Source organism: Pseudophryne corroboree, chromosome 6, assembly GCF_028390025.1.
Source record: "Pseudophryne corroboree isolate aPseCor3 chromosome 6, aPseCor3.hap2, whole genome shotgun sequence".
NCBI classification, from domain to species: domain Eukaryota; kingdom Metazoa; phylum Chordata; class Amphibia; order Anura; family Myobatrachidae; genus Pseudophryne; species Pseudophryne corroboree.
Genome location: NC_086449.1, coordinates 58,261,427 through 58,283,225, shown reverse-complemented (window position 1 = coordinate 58,283,225; position 21,799 = coordinate 58,261,427). Strand labels below are relative to the sequence as shown.

General features: G+C 49.0%; 1 protein-coding gene across 2 annotated transcripts in view; it reads right to left on the bottom strand.

Annotated features, from left to right (window-relative positions):
* LOC134936125 (complement C3-like) overlaps nt 1-21,799 on the bottom strand; it is a 674,806-nt gene that overhangs the window by 480,446 nt on the left and 172,561 nt on the right. For both annotated transcript variants that reach the window (XM_063931038.1, XM_063931039.1), the window contains exon 4: nt 15,452-15,522. In XM_063931038.1, coding sequence (XP_063787108.1) covers nt 15,452-15,522 — 71 coding nt within the window. The remainder of the gene's footprint in view (nt 1-15,451; nt 15,523-21,799) is intronic.

The following is a 21,799-nucleotide window of genomic DNA, read 5'->3' as shown; positions in this document are numbered from 1 at the left end:
CCACAGACTGTCCAGGAGTTGGCGGATGCTTTAGTCCAGGTCTGGGAGGAGATCCCTCAGGAGACCATCCACCACCTCATCAGGAGCATGCCCAGGCGTTGTAGGGAGGTCATACAGGCACATGGAGGCCACACACACTACTGAACCTCATTTTGACATGTTTTAAGGACATTACATCAAAGTTGGATCAGCCTTTAGTGTGTTTTTCCACTTTAATTTTGAGTGTGACTCCAAATCCAGACCTCCATGGGTTAATAAATTTGATTTCCATTGATAATTTTTGTGTGATTTTGTTGTCGGCACATTGAACTATGTAAAGAACAAAGTATTTAATAAGAATATGTCATTCATTCAGATCTAGGATGTGTTATTTTAGTGTTCCCTTTATTTTTTTTGAGCAGTGTATTAGGCCCTGTCTATTCAATTTAAAGTATATATGAATTACCCTTTCTTTCTCTTTTCCCTGTTTAGAGTTGCGGTACTGTTTTTCTTCCTGAATCCCAAAACTGCTATCCTTCTCTAAGGTAAGTATCAGTGAACGGTAGTCAATTAAATTTTCACATGTATAAATCCTTTCTCTTCCAGTTCCTATAAGTCTCTATTTCATAAGCTGTTAAAATAAGAATTTACTTACCGATAATTCTATTTCTCATAGTCCGTAGTGGATGCTGGGGACTCCGAAAGGACCATGGGGAATAGCGGCTCCGCAGGAGACTGGGCACAAAAGTAAAAGCTTTAGGACTACCTGGTGTGCACTGGCTCCTCCCCCTATGACCCTCCTCCAAGCCTCAGTTAGGATACTGTGCCCGGACGAGCGTACACAATAAGGAAGGATTTTGAATCCCGGGTAAGACTCATACCAGCCACACCAATCACACCGTACAACTTGTGATTTGAACCCAGTTAACAGCATGATGACAGAGGAGCCTCTGAAAAGATGGCTCACAACAATAATAACCCGATTTTTGTAACAATAACTATGTACAAGTAATGCAGACAATCCGCACTTGGGATGGGCGCCCAGCATCCACTACGGACTATGAGAAATAGAATTATCGGTAAGTAAATTCTTATTTTCTCTAACGTCCTAGTGGATGCTGGGGACTCCAAAAGGACCATGGGGATTATACCAAAGCTCCCAAACGGGCGGGAGAGTGCGGATGACTCTGCAGCACCGAATGAGAGAACTCCAGGTCCTCCTCAGCCAGGGTATCAAATTTGTAGAATTTTGCAAACGTATTTGCCCCTGACCAAGTAGCTGCTCGGCAAAGTTGTAAAGCCGAGACCCCTCGGGCAGCCGCCCAAGATGAGCCCACTTTCCGTGTGGAATGGGCTTTTACAGATTTTGGCTGTGGCAGGCCTGCCACAGAATGTGCAAGCTGAATTGTACTACAAATCCAACGAGCAATCGTCTGCTTAGAAGCAGGGGCACCCAGCTTGTTGGGTGCATACAGGATAAACAGCGAGTCAGATTTTCTGACTCCAGCCGTCCTGGAAACATATATTTTCAGGGCCCTGACTACGTCCAGCAACTTGGAATCCTCCAAGTCCCTAGTAGCCGCAGGCACCACAATAGGCTGGTTTAAGTGAAATGCTGAAACCACCTTAGGGAGAAATTGAGGACGAGTCCTCAATTCTGCCCTATCCGTATGAAAAATTAGGTAAGGGCTTTTATAGGATAAAGCCGCCAATTCTGATACACGCCTGGCTGAAGCCAGGGCTAACAGCATTACCACTTTCCACGTGAGATATTTTAAGTCCACAGTGGTGAGTGGTTCAAACCAATGTGATTTTAGGAATCCCAAAACTACATTGAGATCCCAAGGTGCCACTGGAGGCACAAAAGGAGGCTGTATATGCAGTACCCCCTTGACAAACGTCTGAACTTCAGGAACTGAAGCTAGTTCTTTTTGGAAGAATATTGACAGGGCCGAAATTTGAACCTTAATGGACCCTAATTTGAGGCCCATAGACAGTCCTGTTTGCAGGAAATGCAGGAATCGACCCAGTTGAAATTCCTCTGTAGGGGCCTTCCTGGCCTCACACCACGCAACATATTTACGCCAAATACGGTGATAATGTTGCACAGTTACATCCTTCCTGGCTTTGATCAGGGTAGGGATAACTTCATCCGGAATGCCTTTTTCCTTCAGGATCCGGCGTTCAACCGCCATGCCGTCAAACGCAGCCGCGGTAAGTCTTGGAACAGACACGGTCCCTGCTGGAGCAGGTCCTTTCTTAGAGGTAGAGGCCACGGGTCTTCCGTGAGCATCTCTTGAATTTCCGGGTACCAAGTCCTTCCTGGCCAATCCGGAGCCACGAGTATAGTCTTTACACCTCTCCTTCTTATGATTCTCAGTACCTTGGGTATGAGAGGCAGAGGAGGGAACACATATACTAACTGGTACACCCACGGTGTTACCAGAGCGTCCACAGCTATTGCCTGAGGGTCCCTTGACCTGGCGCAATATCTGTCCAGTTTTTTGTTGAGGCGGGACGCCATCATGTCCACCTTTGGTTTTTCCCAACGGTTCACAATCATGTGGAAGACTTCTGGGTGAAGTCCCCACTCCCCCGGGTGAAGATCGTGTCTGCTGAGGAAGTCTGCTTCCCAGTTGTCCACTCCCGGAATGAACACTGCTGACAGTGCTATCACATGATTTTCCGCCCAGCGAAGAATCCTTGCAACTTCCGTCATTGCCCTCCTGCTTCTTGTGCCGCCCTGTCTGTTTACGTGGGCGACTGCCGTGATGTTGTCCGACTGGATCAACACCAGCTGACCCTGAAGCAGAGGCCTTGCCTGACTTAGGGCATTGTAAATGGCCCTTAGTTCCAGGATATTTATGTGAAGTGACGTTTCCATGCTTGACCACAAGCCCTGGAAATTTTTTCCCTGTGTGACTGCTCCCCAGCCTCTCAGGCTGGCATCCGTGGTCACCAGGACCCAATCCTGAATGCCGAATCTGCGGCCCTCTAGGAGATGAGCACTCTGTAACCACCACAGGAGAGACACCCTTGTCCTTGGAGACAGGGTTATCCGCTGATGCATTTGAAGATGCGATCCAGACCATTTGTCCAGCAGATCCCACTGAAAAGTTCTTGCGTGGAATCTGCCGAATGGAATCGCTTCGTAAGAAGCCACCATCTTTCCCAGGACCCTTGTGCATTGATGCACTGACACTTGGCCTGGTCTTAGGAGGTTCCTGACTAGGTCGGATAACTCCCTGGCTTTCTCCTCCGGGAGAAACACCTTTTTCTGTACTGTGTCCAGAATCATCCCTAGGAACAGCAGACGTGTCGTCGGAATCAGCTGCGATTTTGGAATATTTAGAATCCATCCGTGCTGTCGTAGTACTACTTGAGATAGTGCTACTCCGACCTCTAACTGTTCTCTGGACCTTGCCCTTATCAGGAGATCGTCCAAGTAAGGGATAATTAAGACGCCTTTTCCTCGAAGAAGAATCATCATTTCGGCCATTACCTTGGTAAAGACCCGGGGTGCCGTGGACAATCCAAACGGCAGCGTCTGAAACTGATAGTGACAGTTCTGTACCACAAACCTGAGGTACCCTTGGTGAGAAGGGCAAATTGGGACATGGAGGTAAGCATCCTTGATGTCCAGAGACACCATATAGTCCCCTTCTTCCAGGTTCGCTATCACTGCTCTGAGTGACTCCATCTTGAACTTGAACCTTTTTATGTAAGTGTTCAAGGATTTCAGATTTAAAATGGGTCTCACCGAGCCGTCCGACTTCGGTACCACAAACAGCGTGGAATAATACCCCTTTCCCTGTTGTAGGAGGGGTACCTTGATTATCACCTGCTGGGAATACAGCTTGTGAATGGCTTCCAATACCGCCTCCCTGTCGGGGGGAGACGTTGGTAAAGCAGACTTCAGGAACCGGCGAGGGGGAGACGTCTCGAATTCCAATTTGTACCCCTGAGATACTACCTGCAGGATCCAGGGGTCCACTTGCGAGTGAGCCCACTGCGCGCTGAAATTCTTGAGACGGGCCCCCACCTTGCCTGAGTCCGCTTGTAAGGCCCCAGCGTCATGCTGAGGACTTGGCAGAAGCGGGGGAGGGCTTCTGTTCGTGGGAAGAGGCTGTCTGCTGCAGTCTTTTTCCCCTTCCTCTGCCCCGGGGCAGATATGAGTGGCCTTTTGCCCGCTTGCCCTTATGGGGACGAAAGGACTGAGCCTGAAAAGACGGTATATTTTTCTGCTGAGAGGTGACCTGGGGTAAAAAGGTGGATTTCCCAGCCGTTGCCGTGGCCACCAGGTCCGATAGACCGACCCCAAATAACTCCTCCCCTTTATACGGCAATACTTCCATATGCCGTTTGGAATCCGCATCACCTGACCACTGTCGCGTCCATAACCCTCTTCTGGCAGAAATGGACATCGCACTTACTCTTGATGCCAGAGTGCAAATATCCCTCTGTGCATCTCGCATATATAGAAATGCATCCTTAGTTTAAATGCTCTATAGTCAATAATATATTGTCCCTGTCCAGGGTATCAATATTTTCAGTCAGGGAATCCGACCAAGCCACCCCAGCACTGCACATCCAGGCTGAGGCGATTGCTGGTCGCAGTATAATACCAGTATGTGTGTATATACTTTTAAGGATATTTTCCAGCTTCCTATCAGCTGGTTCCTTGAGGGCGGCCGTATCAGGAGACGGTAACGCCACTTGTTTTGATAAGCGTGTGAGCGCCTTATCTACGCTAGGGGGTGTTTCCCAATGCGCCCTAACCTCTGGCGGGAAAGGGTATAATGCCAATAATTTTTTAGAAATTAGCAGTTTTTTATCGGGGGAAACCCACGCTTCATCACACACCTCATTTAATTCATCTGATTCAGAAAAAACTACGGGTAGTTTTTTCACACCCCACATAATACCCGTTTTTGTGGTACTTGTAGTATCAGAAATGTTCAAAACCTCCTTCATTGCCGTGATCATGTAACGTGTGGCCCTACTGGAAAATACGTTTGTTTCCTCACCGTCGACACTGGAGTCAGTGTCCGTGTCAGTGTCTGTATCGACCTGAGGTAACGGGCGTTTTAGAGCCCCTGACGGTGTTTGAGACGACTGTACAGGTATTAACTGATTTGCCGGCTGTCTCATGTCGTCAACAGTCTTTTGTAAAGTGCTGACACTATCACGTAATTCTTTCCATAAGACCATCCAGTCAGGTGTCGACTCCCTAGTGTCACGATCCGGGTATCTGGACGCCATTTCTTACCCATCAGATGCCTCCTAAGGCTGGCTCAGCGCTCCAGGACCGGATCCCATCTGTTATCCTGATGTGTACATTCCTGTATCCTCTCCTGTCACTCTGGGATGCTGTCACAGTAAACGCCATATTACACCTGGCATGGCGTCTCCCGCGGCCTCCGCCGCCGTCCCTGAACTTCTGCATGCAGAGTGTCTGAGTGGCGATTACGTCAGCCGCGGCCTCCGCTGTGTCCGCGTGGTTGGATGTGCATCTGTCAGCCTGGCGCCTCCTGTCTCCGGTGGCCGGCGCCGCCATTACTGTTTTCATTACCACATGGATTACAAACCAAACTTCCCTCCAAGTGTCTGCATGGGCGCAGCCATCTTGGATTCTGTCAGCTGATCATTTCCACCAATCTGTTCTCAGTATTGATAATCTGCATAATTGCCTAGCCAATCCCTTCCTTGCTGCAGGTATAAATACACTGTGCCTGAGCAAGGAAGGCGTCAGTGCTTTGGTTGTCAAACCTAGTTCCTGTTTGTCTCTCTCCTGTGATTGTCTTCCAGGTTCCAGCTCCTGTCTCAAGACTTCCACCATAGAGACCCGCACCAGCATTCCACCTGCGGTGTAGCCTGACTCTCCAATCCATTGTGGATTCATCTGTTTCCAGCTACAACATTACCTGCTTCCAGCTCAGCTTCCAGCAGAGTACAGCTTCCCTTAAAGGGCCGGTGTCCTTTCTACACTTTACCACTCTCCACCGGTATTATTATTTCTCCGCTCTCAAGTTCTACATTTCAGTTCATATTTCATCGCTCCCAAGTTCATTTATTATTTAACTGGTTCCAGCCAGTATCCACTCCGTGCTAACTACAGTCTGGTTCCAGCCAGTATCCACAGCAGCTGTTTTATCTTCAGCAACCCAGCTTTTCCTGGAACACCAGCTGGCACAATCCTGGGTTATCTCCATTGCTACAGTCGGGCCTGGTAAGGACTTTCCATCTAGAAGATCATAAGAACTATCTCACACTACCAGTGCCCTGTGGCTCCTGCCATCCTGTAGTACCCAGGAACTGTATTTATTCTTTGCTGACTTTTACGTTTTCTTTTACTGCTGCTGTGTTGCGGGGTTGTCATAATAAACATCATTGACTTTTATCCAAGTTGTCGTGGTCACGCCTTCGGGCAGTTATTATTTATGTTACTTACATTTCCAGGGGTCTGATACAACCTCCCAGGTTCCGGTACATCTCAGCCCCTACAACTGAGGCTGCCTCCCGTCAGCTCAGGCCCTCAGTTGTGACACCTAGGGGGTGACATCACTAACACAGGCAATTGCTCCGCCTCCACACCATTTTCCTCCTCATACATGTCGACACAACGTACCGACACACAGCACACACACAGGGAATGCTCTGACGGAGGACAGGACCCCACTAGCCCTTTGGGGAGACAGAGGGAGAGTTTGCCAGCACACACCAGAGCGCTATATATATATAGGGATAACCTTATATAAGTGTTTTTCCCTGATATAGCTGCTGTATATATTTATCTGCCAAATTAGTGCCCCCCCTCTCTTGTTAGACCCTGTTTCTGTAGTTCAGGACTGCAGGGGAGAGTCAGGGAGCCTTCCTCCAACGGAGCTGTGAGGAAAAAATGGCGCCAGTTTATGGAAAAAATATGAATTTACTTACCGATAATTCTATTTCTCATAGTCCGTAGTGGATGCTGGGGACTCCGAAAGGACCATGGGGAATAGCGGCTCCGCAGGAGACTGGGCACAAAGTAAAAGCTTTAGGACTAGCTGGTGTGCACTGGCTCCTCCCCCTATGACCCTCCTCCAAGCCTCAGTTAGGATACTGTGCCCGGACGAGCGTACACAATAAGGAAGGATTTTGAATCCCGGGTAAGACTCATACCAGCCACACCAATCACACCGTACAACTTGTGATCTGAACCCAGTTAACAGCATGATAACAGAAGGAGCCTCTGAAAAGATGGCTCACAACAACAATAACTCGATTTTTGTAACAATAACTATGTACAAGTAATGCAGACAATCCGCACTTGGGATGGGCGCCCAGCATCCACTACGGACTATGAGAAATAGAATTATCGGTAAGTAAATTCTTATTTTCTCTAACGTCCTAGTGGATGCTGGGGACTCCAAAAGGACCATGGGGATTATACCAAAGCTTCCAAACGGGCGGGAGAGTGCGGATGACTCTGCAGCACCGAATGAGAGAACTCCAGGTCCTCCTCAGCCAGGGTATCAAATTTGTAGAATTTAGCAAACGTGTTTGCCCCTGACCAAGTAGCTGCTCGGCAAAGTTGTAAAGCCGAGACCCCTCGGGCAGCCGCCCAAGATGAGCCCACTTTCCGTGTGGAATGGGCTTTTACACATTTTGGCTGTGGCAGGCCTGCCACAGAATGTGCAAGCTGAATTGTACTACAAATCCAACGAGCAACCGTCTGCTTAGAAGCAGGAGCACCCAGCTTGAAGGGTGCATACAGGATAAACAGCGAATCAGATTTCCTGACTCCAGCCGTCCTGGAAACATATATTTTCAGGGCCCTGACTACGTCCAGCAACTTGGAATCCTCCAAGTCCCTAGTAGCCGCAGGCACCACAATAGGCTGGTTTAAGTGAAATGCTGAAACCACCTTAGGGAGAAATTGAGGACGAGTCCTCAATTCTGCCCTGTCCGTATGAAATATTAGGTAAGGGCTTTTATAGGATAAAGCCGCCAATTCTGAGACACGCCTGGCTGAAGCCAGGGCTAACAGCATTACCACTTTCCATGTGAGATATTTTAAGTCCACAGTGGTGAGTGGTTCAAACCAATGTGATTTTAGGAATCCCAAAACTACATTGAGATCCCAAGGTGCCACTGGAGGCACAAAAGGAGGCTGTATATGCAGTACTCCCTTGACAAACGTCTGAACTTCAGGAACAGAAGCCAGTTCTTTTTGGAAGAATATTGACAGGGCCGAAATTTGAACCTTAATGGACCCTAATTTGAGGCCCATAGACAGTCCTGTTTGCAGGAAATGCAGGAAACGACCCAGTTGAAATTCCTCTGTAGGGGCCTTCCTGGCCTCGCACCACGCAACATATTTTCGCCAAATACGGTGATAATGTTGCACAGTTACATCCTTCCTGGCTTTGATCAGGGTAGGGATGACTTCATCCGGAATGCCTTTTTCCTTCAGGATCCGGCGTTCAACCGCCATGCCGTCAAACGCAGCCGCGGTAAGTCTTGGAACAGACATGGTCCCTGCTGGAGCAGGTCCCCTCTTAGAGGTAGAGACCACGGGTCTTCCGTGAGCATCTCTTGAATTTCCGGGTACCAAGTCCTTCTTGGCCAATCTGGAGCCACGAGTATAGTCTTTACTCCTATCCATCTTATGATTCTCAGTACTTTTGGTATGAGAGGAAGAGGAGGGAACACATACACTGACTGGTACACCCACGGTGTTACCAGAGCGTCCACAGCTATTGCCTGAGGGTCCCTTGACCTGGCGCAATATCTGTCCAGTTTTTTGTTGAGGCGGGACGCCATCATGTCCACCTTTGGTTTTTCCCAACGGTTCACAATCATGTGGAAGACTTCTGGGTGAAGTCCCCACTCCCCCGGGTGAAGATCGTGTCTGCTGAGGAAGTCTGCTTCCCAGTTGTCCACTCCCGGAATGAACACTGCTGACAGTGCTATCACATGATTCTCCGCCAAGCGAAGAATCCTTGCCACTTCCATCATTGCCCTCCTGCTTCTTGTGCCGCCCTGTCTGTTTACGTGGGCGACTGCCGTGATGTTGTCCGACTGGATCAACACCGGCTGACCCTGAAGCAGAGGTCTTGCCTGACTTAGGGCATTGAAAATGGCCCTTAGTTCCAGGATATTTATGTGAAGTGACATTTCCATGCTTGACCACAAGCCCTGGAAATTTCTTCCCTGTGTGACTGCTCCCCAGCCTCTCAGGCTGGCATCCGTGGTCACCAGGACCCAATCCTGAATGCCGAATCTGCGGCCCTCTAGGAGATGAGCACTCTGTAACCACCACAGGAGAGACACCCTTGTCCTTGGAGACAGGGTTATCCGCTGATGCATTTGAAGATGCGATCCGGACCATTTGTCCAGCAGATCCCACTGAAAAATTCTTGCGTGGAATCTGCCGAATGGAATCGCTTCGTAAGAAGCCACCATCTTTCCCAGGACCCTTGTGCATTGATGTACTGACACTTGGCCTGGTCTTAGGAGGTTCCTGACTAGGTCGGATAACTCCTTGGCTTTCTCCTCCGGGAGAAACACCTTTTTCTGTACTGTGTCCAGAATCATCCCTAGGAACAGCAGACGTGTCGTCGGAATCAGCTGCGATTTTGGAATATTTAGAATCCATCCGTGCTGTCGTAGTACTATTTGAGATAGTGCTACTCCGACCTCTAACTGTTCTCTGGACCTTGCCCCTATCAGGAGATCGTCCAAGTAAGGGATAATTAAGACGCCTTTTCTTCGAAGAAGAATCATCATTTCGGCCATTACCTTGGTAAAGACCCGGGGTGCCGTGGACAATCCAAACGGCAGCGTCTGAAACTGACAGTTCTGTACCACAAACCTGAGGTACCCTTGGTGAGAAGGGCAAATTGGGACATGGAGGTAAGCATCCTTGATGTCCAGAGACACCATATAGTCCCCTTCTTCCAGGTTCGCTATCACTGCTCTGAGTGACTCCATCTTGAACTTGAACCTTTTTATGTAAGTGTTCAAGGATTTCAGATTTAAAATGGGTCTCACCGAGCCGTCCGGCTTCGGTACCACAAACAGCGTGGAATAATACCCCTTTCCCTGTTGTAGGAGGGGTACCTTGATTATCACCTGCTGGGAATACAGCTTGTGAATGGCTTCCAATACCGCCTCCCTGTCGGGGGGAGACGTTGGTAAAACAGACTTCAGGAACCGGCGAGGGGGAGACGTCTCGAATTCCAATTTGTACCCCTGAGATACTACCTGCAGGATCCAGGGGTCCACTTGCGAGTGAGCCCACTGCGCGCTGAAATTCTTGAGACGGGCCCCCACCGTGCCTGAGTCCGCTTGTAAGGCCCCAGCGTCATGCTGAGGACTTGGCAGAAGCGGGGGAGGGCTTCTGTTCGTGGGAAGAGGCTGTTTGCTGCAGTCTTTTTTCCCTTCCTCTGCCCCGGGGCAGATATGAGTGGCCTTTTGCCCGCTTGCCCTTATGGGGACGAAAGGACTGAGCCTGAAAAGACGGTATCTTTTTCTGCTGCGAGGTGACTTGGGGTAAAACGGTGGATTTTCCAGCCGTTGCCATGGCCACCAGGTCCGATAGACCGACCCCAAAAAACTCCTCCCCTTTATACGGCAATACTTCCATATGCCGTTTGGAATCCGCATCCCCTGACCACTGTCGCGTCCATAATCCTCTTCTGGCAGAAATGGACATCGCACTTACTCTTGATGCCAGAGTGCAAATATCCCTCTGTGCATCTCGCATATATAGAAATGCATCCTTTAAATGCTCTATAGTCAATAATATATTGTCCCTGTCCAGGGTATCAATATTTTCAGTCAGGGAATCCGACCAAGCCACCCCAGCACTGCACATCCAGGCTGAGGCGATTGCTGGTCGCAGTATAATACCAGTATGTGTGTATATACTTTTAAGGATATTTTCCAGCTTCCTATCAGCTGGTTCCTTGAGGGCGGCCGTATCAGGAGACGGTAACGCCACTTGTTTTGATAAGCGTGTGAGCGCCTTATCTACGCTAGGGGGTGTTTCCCAACGCGCCCTAACCTCTGGCGGGAAAGGGTATAATGCCAATAAGTTTTTAGAAATTAGCAGTTTTTTATCGGGGGAAACCCACGCTTCATCACACACCTCATTTAATTCATCTGATTCAGGAAAAACTACGGGTAGTTTTTTCACACCCCACATAATACCCTTTTTTTGTGGTACTTGTAGTATCAGAAATGTTCAAAACCTCCTTCATTGCCGTGATCATGTAACGTGTGGCCCTACTGGAAAATACGTTTGTTTACTCACCGTCGACACTGGAGTCAGTGTCCGTGTCAGTGTCTGTATCGACCTGAGGTAACGGGCATTTTATAGCCCCTGACGGTGTTTGAGACGCCTGTACAGGTATTAACTGATTTGCCGGCTGTCTCATGTCGTCAACAGTCTTTTGTAAAGTGCCGACACTATCACGTAATTCTTTCCATAAGACCATCCAGTCAGGTGTCGACTCCCTAGGGGGTGACATCACTAACACAGGCAATTGCTCCGCCTCCACACCATTTTCCTCCTCATACATGTCGACACAGCGTACCGACACACAGCACACACACAGGGAATGCTCTGACAGAGGACAGGACCCCACTAGCCCTTTGGGGAGACAGAGGGAGAGTTTGCCAGCACACACCAGAGCGCTATATATATATATAGGGATAACCTTATATAAGTGTTTTTCCCTAATATAGCTGCTGTATATATTAATATGCCAATTTAGTGCCCCCCCCCCTCTCTTGTTTTACCCTGTTTCTGTAGTGCAGGACTGCAGGGGAGAGTCAGGGAGCCTTCCTCCAACGGAGCTGTGAGGAAAAAATGGCGCTTGTGTGCTGAGGAGATAGGCTCCGCCCCTTTTTCAGCGGCCTTTCTTCCGCTTTTTTGTGGAAAACTGGCAGGGGTTAAATACATCCATATAGCCCAGGAGCTATATGTGATGTATTTTTAGCCATTTAAGGTATTTTCATTGCGTCCCAGGGCGCCCCCCCCCAGCGCCCTGCACCCTCAGTGACCGGAGTGTGAAGTGTGCTGAGAGCAATGGCGCACAGCTGCGGTGCTGTGCGCTACCTTATTGAAGACAGGACGTCTTCTGCCGCCGATTTTCCGGACCTCTTCACCCTTGATGCAGTGAGCCTGTTGCCAGCAGGTCTCACTGAAAATAAAAAAACCTATTTAAACTTTTACTCTAAGCAGCTCAGGAGAGCCACCTAGATTGCACCCTTCTCGTTCGGGCACAAAATCTTAACTGAGGCTTGGAGGAGGGTCATAGGGGGAGGAGCCAGTGCACACCAGCTAGTCCTAAAGCTTTTACTTTGTGCCCAGTCTCCTGCGGAGCCGCTATTCCCCATGGTCCTTTCGGAGTCCCCAGCATCCACTAGGACGTTAGAGAAATTGGCAGGGGTTAAATGCATCCATATAGCCCAGGAGCTATATGTGATGTATTTTTTGCCAAAAAAGGTGTTTTTATTGCATCTCAGGGCGCCCCCCCCCCCAGCGCCCTGCACCCTCAGTGACCGGAGTGTGAAGTGTGCTGAGAGCAATGGCGCACAGCTGCGGTGCTGTGCGCTACCTTATTGAATACAGGACGTCTTCTGCCGCCGATTTTCCGGACCTCTTCAGTCTTCTGGCTCTGTAAGGGGGCCGGCGGCGCGGCTCTGGGACCCATCCATGGCTGGGCCTGTGATCGTCCCTCTGGAGCTAATGTCCAGTAGCCTAAGAAGCCCAATCCACTCTGCACGCAGGTGAGTTCGCTTCTTCTCCCCTTAGTCCCTCGGTGCAGTGAGCCTGTTGCCAGCAGGTCTCACTGAAAATAAAAAACCTACTTTAAACTTTTACTCTAAGCAGCTCAGGAGAGCCACCTAGATTGCACCCTTCTCGTTCGGGCACAAAAATCTAACTGAGGCTTGGAGGAGGGTCATAGGGGGAGGAGCCAGTGCACACCAGGTAGTCCTAAAGCTTTTACTTTTGTGCCCAGTCTCCTGCGGAGCCGCTATTCCCCATGGTCCTTTCGGAGTCCCCAGCATCCACTAGGACGTTAGAGAAATAGTAGTCAGTAAGTATCCATGAAAGTCTATCCTTTAGGTATAACCACACGTCTATTGATTGTAAAGTCTATACTGGTGGTGAGGGTGAAGTGTAAGTTATATTTCACAGACCTTAGACGGCTTCAACCACAGCTCCAGCTAGTGGCCAATCACGATACAGCTCGGCTCCTCCCCCTTCTCCCCGATTGGGTGACGTCTGATGTCTTTATAGTCTTATTTCACAGCACTCCCCCGCTCTCATGCACAGCTAGGAGGCTGGTATTTACTGATGCTTGCCTCTGTAATCTGCTCCCCTTCTCTGCTCTCCCCCGCTCTCATTCTCAGCTGGGAGGCGGTTGATGTCTGCTGCTTATGCCTTCAGTTTGCTCCCCATCACAGCACTACCCTGCTCTCTTACTTAGCTAGGAGGCTAGGGGCACCCAACAAGACCCTGGGTGAAACAGATGAAATCAGCTGACCTGCTCTCGGTTCTTCTTCTGGGGATGTGTGTTAAAGGATGCTGCCTTTCTCTCTCTCTCTCATGCAGGAGCTTTACCAGATGCTGTGTTCCGGCTGTCAGAAGAGGGCCCTCCTCTATCCTTCTCACTACCCATAACAGTGGTGCCGGTACCTAGAGATGGCTACTGAGTCTCTGTCTCAACACAGTGACTCGAATCATCAGGAAGTGTGAATGATTCGAGTCACTCACTGTTTAATGAGTCGAGACAGCAGCAGCAGCAGCCTCTCTCAGCCAGAGGGAGGAAACTCTGTGTCCTGTGTCCTTCAGTCAGTGTGTTCTGCTGTCTTTAGCTGTGATTGGCCAGAGGCTATACCAGGTGACACCCAGTGGGAGGGGGGAGGGAGCAGTCACGACTCACCAGTCAGTGAGTGCTCTGCTGCTGTGCCTGATCCATGTCATGAATCATGATTCATCCTGAGTCTGCCAGTGAGTTGAGACAGTTGTACACTGTGTAGACTCAGTGACTCAGTGAATGAATCTGATTCATGCAGCAGGAGGTGGAGCCCCTGTGGTACAGGGCTCTCGGCTCAGTGCTCACTGTTCCTGCTCAGTGTGATTGTAGGTGGCAAACTCCCTGGAGGCTAGATAGTGGATAATATAATAAATCCAAGCCCACCTAAAATCATCCAATTAGCAAAGTATGCAAGATAAAAAAAAAATTTTTTATTTGGTTTAGTTACAGACTGAATGATGTGTTTCATGGCTGTTAAGCTTTCTCTCCTCAGCCAGAAGTAATGTGCATATTCTATAACTAGTGTGCAATTAGTGGTTATTAATAATATATCAACATAACACTGAATCTATGTTAATATATTATTAACAATCAGGGCATAAGCAGCTGCCTCCCCCAGATACACTGCACAATCACTGCAGCTGAATAACTCCATGAGTCCAGCACTGATCCTCCAGCACTGGCAACTCACTGATTCATGTGCAGTCTCTGCAACACATTCCACTACAGATGAGTCATGACTCATGTGCCGAGACACTGACTCGAGACACTTCACTGAACTGAGTCATGTGTCTCAACTCAGTTCAGTGAATCACTTTGCCCATGACTACCGGTACCGGCTCTAGTGATAGCCACGCCTTTTCTCCGTCCTCCAGGAGTCTGCTTTCCTGCCTTGTAGCCACGGTCAGTGCCGCCTCTAATGATAGCCGCGCCTTCAGCCGTCCCCTTGTTGCCGCCTCCTCGGCTATCTTCAGCCAATACCGGAGCTCCCTACATGGGGGACCGCACCTCCCTCTCTCTGCTTCCGCACGGCCGTGACTCTCAGCTGCCGCTGCTCGTTTCTCGCTCGTTTCTTCTGGGAGCTGACACCGAGGTAAGCCGCTTCCTCTCCCTCTGGCGCCACAATGTTTACAGCACCGCTCTTACTGTGCAGCGCAGAGGAGAGAAAAACGGACCCCTCAGCGTCCCACTCCTAACCAACCTCTCTAGCGTTAACTCTCCTTTTATAGGGCTAAACCTTCCGCGTGAGCCCCATAGTTTTCCCGCTCACAGCACGCGGCTCCCCTCACCTGGCACAGTCTCGTGCAGTTACAGTCTCGTGCTGGCTGCAGTTACAGTCTCTTCAATGTAAATGATGGCACACTCAATATCCCTTCACTAAACAATCAGCACAACCCTATATTTACTTTAACTACCTAGAATCTTATTTTGTCTTTACATCTGAACTGTCCCTCACATAATTCATTACACACTTATATACAAAGAATTATATAGCTTTTACACTATACATCTTACCCCTACTATGTACCATAAAGTTACCTTAACATTTCCCATAGTGTCACATTATGCAGAGTTATATCCCCAGTTTGACCCTCCATCAGGCCTTATGTGTCTGATCAATTAATATTAAAATCTCTTCACAAGAACAGCCATCTTACCGAGATTTCTGTGTCCACTGACTTGTTCACAGGATTCATGTTTTGGTCCATGGTGAAAATCCGGTATTGAACTAAATAGAAAAAAGAGAATGACATACTCACTGTGTGTAACAGAACCATACAAGTGTATGCCTTGCATACCTGTACACGTGTGCAAAGTTATTAGGGGCATATGTACTAAGCCATGGAGAGAGATAAAGTGGAGAGAGATAAAATGATAACCAATCAGCTCCTGTTATTTTTCAAACACAGCCCGTAACATGGCATTTAGGAGCTGATTGGTTGGGTGTAGTATGGTATGCTGGCGACCAGCATACTAGCGCCGGAATCCTATCTGTCGGCATACTGACAGCTGGGCGAGCGTGGACCCCCAAGAGGGAGAAAAAATGTCAGTATGCCGGCAGTCGGGCTTCCGGCGCCGGGATGCTGGTCGTCGGGAGCCTGGCCGCCGGCAAACAAAAGACCACCCGATTGGTTGGTACTTTATCTTTCTCCACTTTAAACATCTATTATGATTTTGATAAAATTCACTGTATGAATTTTAGTATCACATGCGACCAAGCCTGGCAAGTGCCTAATATTTATACTCTTAACTTTGCTACCTGAATTCCTGCATGACCTCACTCACGTATTAGCACTAGGGGGGTAATTCAGATCCTGATCGCTCGCTAGCTGTTTTTTGCAGTCCTGCATTCGCATAGTCGCCGCCCATAGGGGAGTGTATTTTAGCTGTGCAAGTGTGTGATCGCATATGCAGCCGAGCGGTACAAAAAACTTAGTGCAGTTTTGGAGTTGACCAGGACTTACTCAGCTGCTGCGATCACATCAGCCTGTCCGGGACTGGAATTGACGTCAGACACCTGCCCTGCAAACGCTTGGACACGCCTGCGTTTTTCCAACCACTCCAAGAAAATGGTCAGTTGCCACCCACAAACGCCCTCTATCTGTCAATCACCTTGCGCATGCGCAGTTCTGACCTGATAGCAGCACTGGAAAAAAACGCTAGCGAGCGATCAGTTCTGAATTACCCTCAATGTTCGAATTTCCCCCTTGTTGTTGGTAGGGAATTCAAATCGAAAAAAGATCCTCGTCTTGATAAACAACCTCCCCCTAGACTTCCTGGTTCCTCCTTATGGAAACCAGGGCCGGTTCGAGCCCTCTCTGCGCCCGGGCATGGAACGGGGGCGTGGCTTAATACAGGGGGCGTGGTCAGTTACGCCCCCTGTACAGTAGTAACGCTGCTTAAATGCTGAGCGGTGCGCAATGACGTCATCGCGCACCGCAAAACAAAAGGTCCTATCCACGAAGGGAAACTAGTTCCCTTCACAGGAGACACAGCCGCACAGCCGGGGGACACAGCGGGCAGCGGAGGGCACAGCAGTGGCGGATCTTGCCAGGGTGTGGTGCCCTCCGGATGGCGCCAGCACCCTCAGGATGGCGCCAGAGCCCTCCGGAAGGCGGCGCCTCGGTCAAAAGTCCTGCTTGCCCGTGGCAAGATCCGCTACTGATGGAAACATATCCATTCTCTCAAGTCCACTCCTCAGCTCATGGATGTCTGGTGCCCCCTGAACCCCACGGATAGGACCTTTACTTTCTTTTCTGGGGTACATCACTCCTTGCCATGAATAGATGCCATTTTATTCAATAACTCTTTGGTTACCCAGGTCCAACAAACAGATATTCATAATATCTTAATCTCAAACTATGCCCCAGTATCCTTGTTACTAGCCCGATTTATACAGTCTTTGGTGCTTTTCAAGATATCTTTATCAATCTGGGTAATTCCGTGGATTCCTTACTAATAATAGGATTTTACTTACCGATAAATCTATTTCTCATAGTCCGTAGTGGATGCTGGGGACTCCGTCAGGACCATGGGGAATAGCGGCTCCGCAGGAGACAGGGCACAAAAAGTAAGCTTTTAGGATCACATGGTGTGTACTGGCTCCTCCCCCTATGACCCTCCTCCAAGCCTCAGTTAGGTACTGTGCCCGGACGAGCGTACACAATAAGGAAGGATCTTGAATCCCGGGTAAGACTCATACCAGCCACACCAATCACACCGTACAACTTGTGATTTGAACCCAGTTAACAGTATGATAACAACGAAGGAGCCTCTGAAAAGATGGCTCACAACAATAATAACCCGATTTTTGTAACAATAACTATGTACAAGTAATGCAGACAATCCGCACTTGGGATGGGCGCCCAGCATCCACTACGGACTATGAGAAATAGATTTATCGGTAAGTAAAATCCTATTTTCTCTAACGTCCTAGTGGATGCTGGGGACTCCGTCAGGACCATGGGGATTATACCAAAGCTCCCAAACGGGCGGGAGAGTGCGGATGACTCTGCAGCACCGAATGAGAGAACTCCAGGTCCTCTTTAGCCAGGGTATCAAATTTGTAGAATTTTACAAACGTGTTCCCCCCTGACCACGTAGCTGCTCGGCAAAGTTGTAAAGCCGAGACCCCTCGGGCAGCCGCCCAAGATGAGCCCACCTTCCTTGTGGAATGGGCATTTACAGATTTTGACTGTGGCAGGCCTGCCACAGAATGTGCAAGCTGAATTGTACTACAAATCCAACGAGCAATAGTCTGCTTAGAAGCAGGAGCACCCAGCTTTTTGGGTGCATACAGTATAAACAGCAAGTCAGACTTTCTGACTCCAGCCGTCCTGGAATATATATATATATATATATATATATATATTTTCAGGGCCCTGACAACGTCTAGCAACTTGGAGTCCTCCAAGTCCCTAGTAGCCGCAGGCACCACAATAGGTTGGTTCAGGTGAAACGCTGACACCACCTTAGGAAGAAACTGGGGACGAGTCCGCAGTTCTGCCCTGTCCGAATGGAAAATCAAATATGGGCTTTTGTAAGACAAAGCCGCCCATTCTGACAATCGCCTGGCCGAGGCCAGGGCCAACAGCATGGTCACTTTCCATGTGAGATATTTCAAATCCACAGATTTGAGCGGTTCAAACCAATATGATTTGAGGAATCCAAACACTACGTTGAGATCCCACGGTGCCACTGGAGGCACAAAAGGGGCTGTATATGCAATACTCCCTTGACAAACGTCTGGACTTCAGGAACTGAAGCCAATTTTTTCTGGAAGAAAATCTACAGAGCCGAAATTTGAACCTTAATGGACCCCAATTTGAGGCTCATAGACACTCCTGTTTGCAGGAAGTGCAGAAATCGACCTAGTTGAAATTTCTTCGTGGGGCCTTCCTGGCCTCACCCACGCAACATATTTTCGCCACATGTGGTGATAACGTTGTGGGGTCACCTCCTTCCTGGCTTTGACCAGGGTAGGAATGACCTCTTCCGGAATGCCTTTTCCCGTAGGATCCGGCGTTCAACCGCCATGCCGTCAAACGCAACCGCGGTAAGTCTTGGAACAGACATAGTACTTGCTGAAGCAAGTCCCTTCTTAACTCCAGAGGTCATTAGTCCTCTGTGAGCATCTCTTGAAGTTCCGGGTACCAAGTCCCTCTTGGCCAATCCGGAGCCACGAGTATCGTTCTTACTCCTCTACGTCTTATAATTCTCAATACCTTGGTTATGAGAAACAGAGGAGGGAACACATACACCGACTGGTACACCCACGGTGTTACCAGAACGTCCACAGCTATCGCCTGAAGGTCTCGTGACCTGGCGCAATACCTGTCCCGTTTTTTGTTCGGGCGGGACGCCATCATGTCCACCTTTGGTCTTTCCCAACGGTTCACAATCATGCGGAAAACTTCCCGATGAAGTTCCCACTCTCCCGGGTGGAGGTCGTGCCTGCTGAGGAAGTCTGCTTCCCAGTCGTCCACTCCCGGAATGAACACTGCTGACAGTGCTATCACATGATTTTCCGCCTAGCGAAAAATCCTTGCAGTTTTGCCACTGCCCTCCTGCTTCTTGTGCCGCCCTTTCTGTTTACGTGGGCGACTGCCGTGATGTTATCCCACTGGATCAATACCGGCTGACCTTGAAGCAGAGGTCTTGCTAAGCTTAGAGCATTATAAATTTGCTCTTAGCTCCAGTATATTTATGTGGAGAGAATTCTCCAGACTTGATCACACTCCCTGGAAATTTTTTCCCTGTGTGACTGCTCCCCAGCCTCTCAGGCTGGCCTCCGTGGTCACCAGCATCCAATCCTGAATGCCGAATCTGCGGCCCTCTAGAAGATGAGCACTCTGTAATCACCACAGGAGAGACACCCTTGTCCTTGGATATAGGGTTATCCGCTGATGCATCTGAAGATGCGATCCGGACCATTTGTCCAGCAGATCCACTGAAGAGTTCTTGCGTGAAATCTGCCGAATGGAATCGCTTCGTAATAAGCCACCATTTTTACCAGGACTCTTGTGCAATGATGCACTGACACTTTTCCTGGTTTTAGGAGGATCCCGATTAGCTCGGATAACTCCCTGGCTTTCTCCTCCGGGAGAAACACCTTTTTCTGGACTGTGTCCAGAATCATCCCTAGGACCAGCAGACGTGTCGTCGGAACAACTGCGGTTTTGGAATATTTAGAATCCACCCGTGCTGTCGTAGAACTACTTGAGATAGTGCTACTCCGACCTCCAACTGTTCTCTGGACCTTGTTCTTATCAGGAGGTCGTCCATTTTCTTTGAAGACGAATCCTCATTTCGGTCATTACCTTGGTAAGGACCCGGGGTGCCTTGGACAATCCAACGGCATCGTCTGAAACTGATAGTGACAGTTCTGTACCACGAACCTGAGGTACCCTTGGTGAGAAAGGCAAATTTGGGACATGGAGGTAAGCATCCCTGATGTCCCAGGACACCATATAGTCCCCTTCTTCCCGGTTCGCTATCACTGCTCTGAGTGACTCCATCTGGATTTGAACCTTTGTAAGTGTTCAAATATTTCAGATTTAGAATAGGTCTCACCTAGCCTTCTGGCTTCAGTACCACCATATAGTGTGGAATAATACCCCTTTCCTTGTTGTAGAAGGGGTAATTTTATTATCACCTGCTGGGAATACAGCTTGTGAATTGTTTTCAATACTGCCTCCCTGTCGGAGGGAGACATTGGTACAGCAGACTACAGGAACCTGCGAGGGGAAAACGTCTCGACATTCCAATCTGTACCCCTTGGATACTACTTGTAGGATCCAGGGGTCCTGTACGGTCCCAGCGTCATGCTGAGAACTTGGTAGAAGCGGTGGAGGGCTTCTGTTCCTGGGAATGGGCTGCCTGCTGCAGTCTTCTTCCCTTTCCTCTATCCCTGGGCAGATATGACTCTTATAGGGACGAAAGGACTGAGGCTGAAAAGACGGTGTCTTTTTCTGCAGAGATGTGACTTAGGGTAAAAACGGTGGATTTTCCAGCAGTTGCCGTGGCCACCAGGTCCCATGGACCGACCCCAAATAACTCCTCCCCTTTATACGGCACTACATCTTTGTGCCGTTTGGAATCTGCATCACCTGACCACTGTCGTGTCCATAAACATCTTCTTGCAGATATGGACATCGCATTTACTCTTGATGCCAGAGTGCAAATATCCCTCTGTGCATCTCGCACATATAGAAATGCATCCTTTAAATGCTCTATAGTCAATAAAATACTGTCTCTGTCAAGGGTATCAATATTTTTAGTCAGGGAATCCGACCAAGCCACCTCAGCTCTGCACATCCAGGCTGAGGCGATCGCTGGTCGCAGTATAACACCAGCATGTGTGTGTATACTTTTTAGGATATTTTCCAGCCTCCTATCAGCTGGCTCCTTAAGTACGGCCCTATCTGTAGATGGTACCGCCACTTGTTTTGATAAGCGTGTGAGCGCCTTATCCACCCTAAGGGGTGTTTCCCAACGCGCCCTAACTTCTGGCGGGAAAGGGTATACTGCCCATAATTTTCTATCGGGGGAAACCCACGCATCATCACACACTTCATTTAATTTATCTGATTCAGGAAAAACTACAGGTAGTTTTTTCACATCCCACATAATACCCTTTTTTGTGGTACTTGTAGTATCAGAAATACGTAACACCTCCTTCATTGCCCTTAACGTGTGGCCCTATTAAGGAAAATACGTTTGTTTCTTCACCGTCGACACTGAAATCAGTGTCCGTGTCTGGGTCTGTGTCGACCGACTGAGGTAAATGGGCGTTTTACAGCCCCTGACGGTGTTTTAGACGCCTGGACAGGTACTAATTTGTTCGCCGGCCGTCTCATGTCGTCAACCGGCTTGCAGCGTGTTGACATTATCACGTAATTCCATAAATAAGCCATCCATTCCGGTGTCGACTCCCTAGAGAGTGACATCACCATTACAGGCAATTTGCTCCGCCTCCTCACCAACATTTTCCTCATACATGTCGA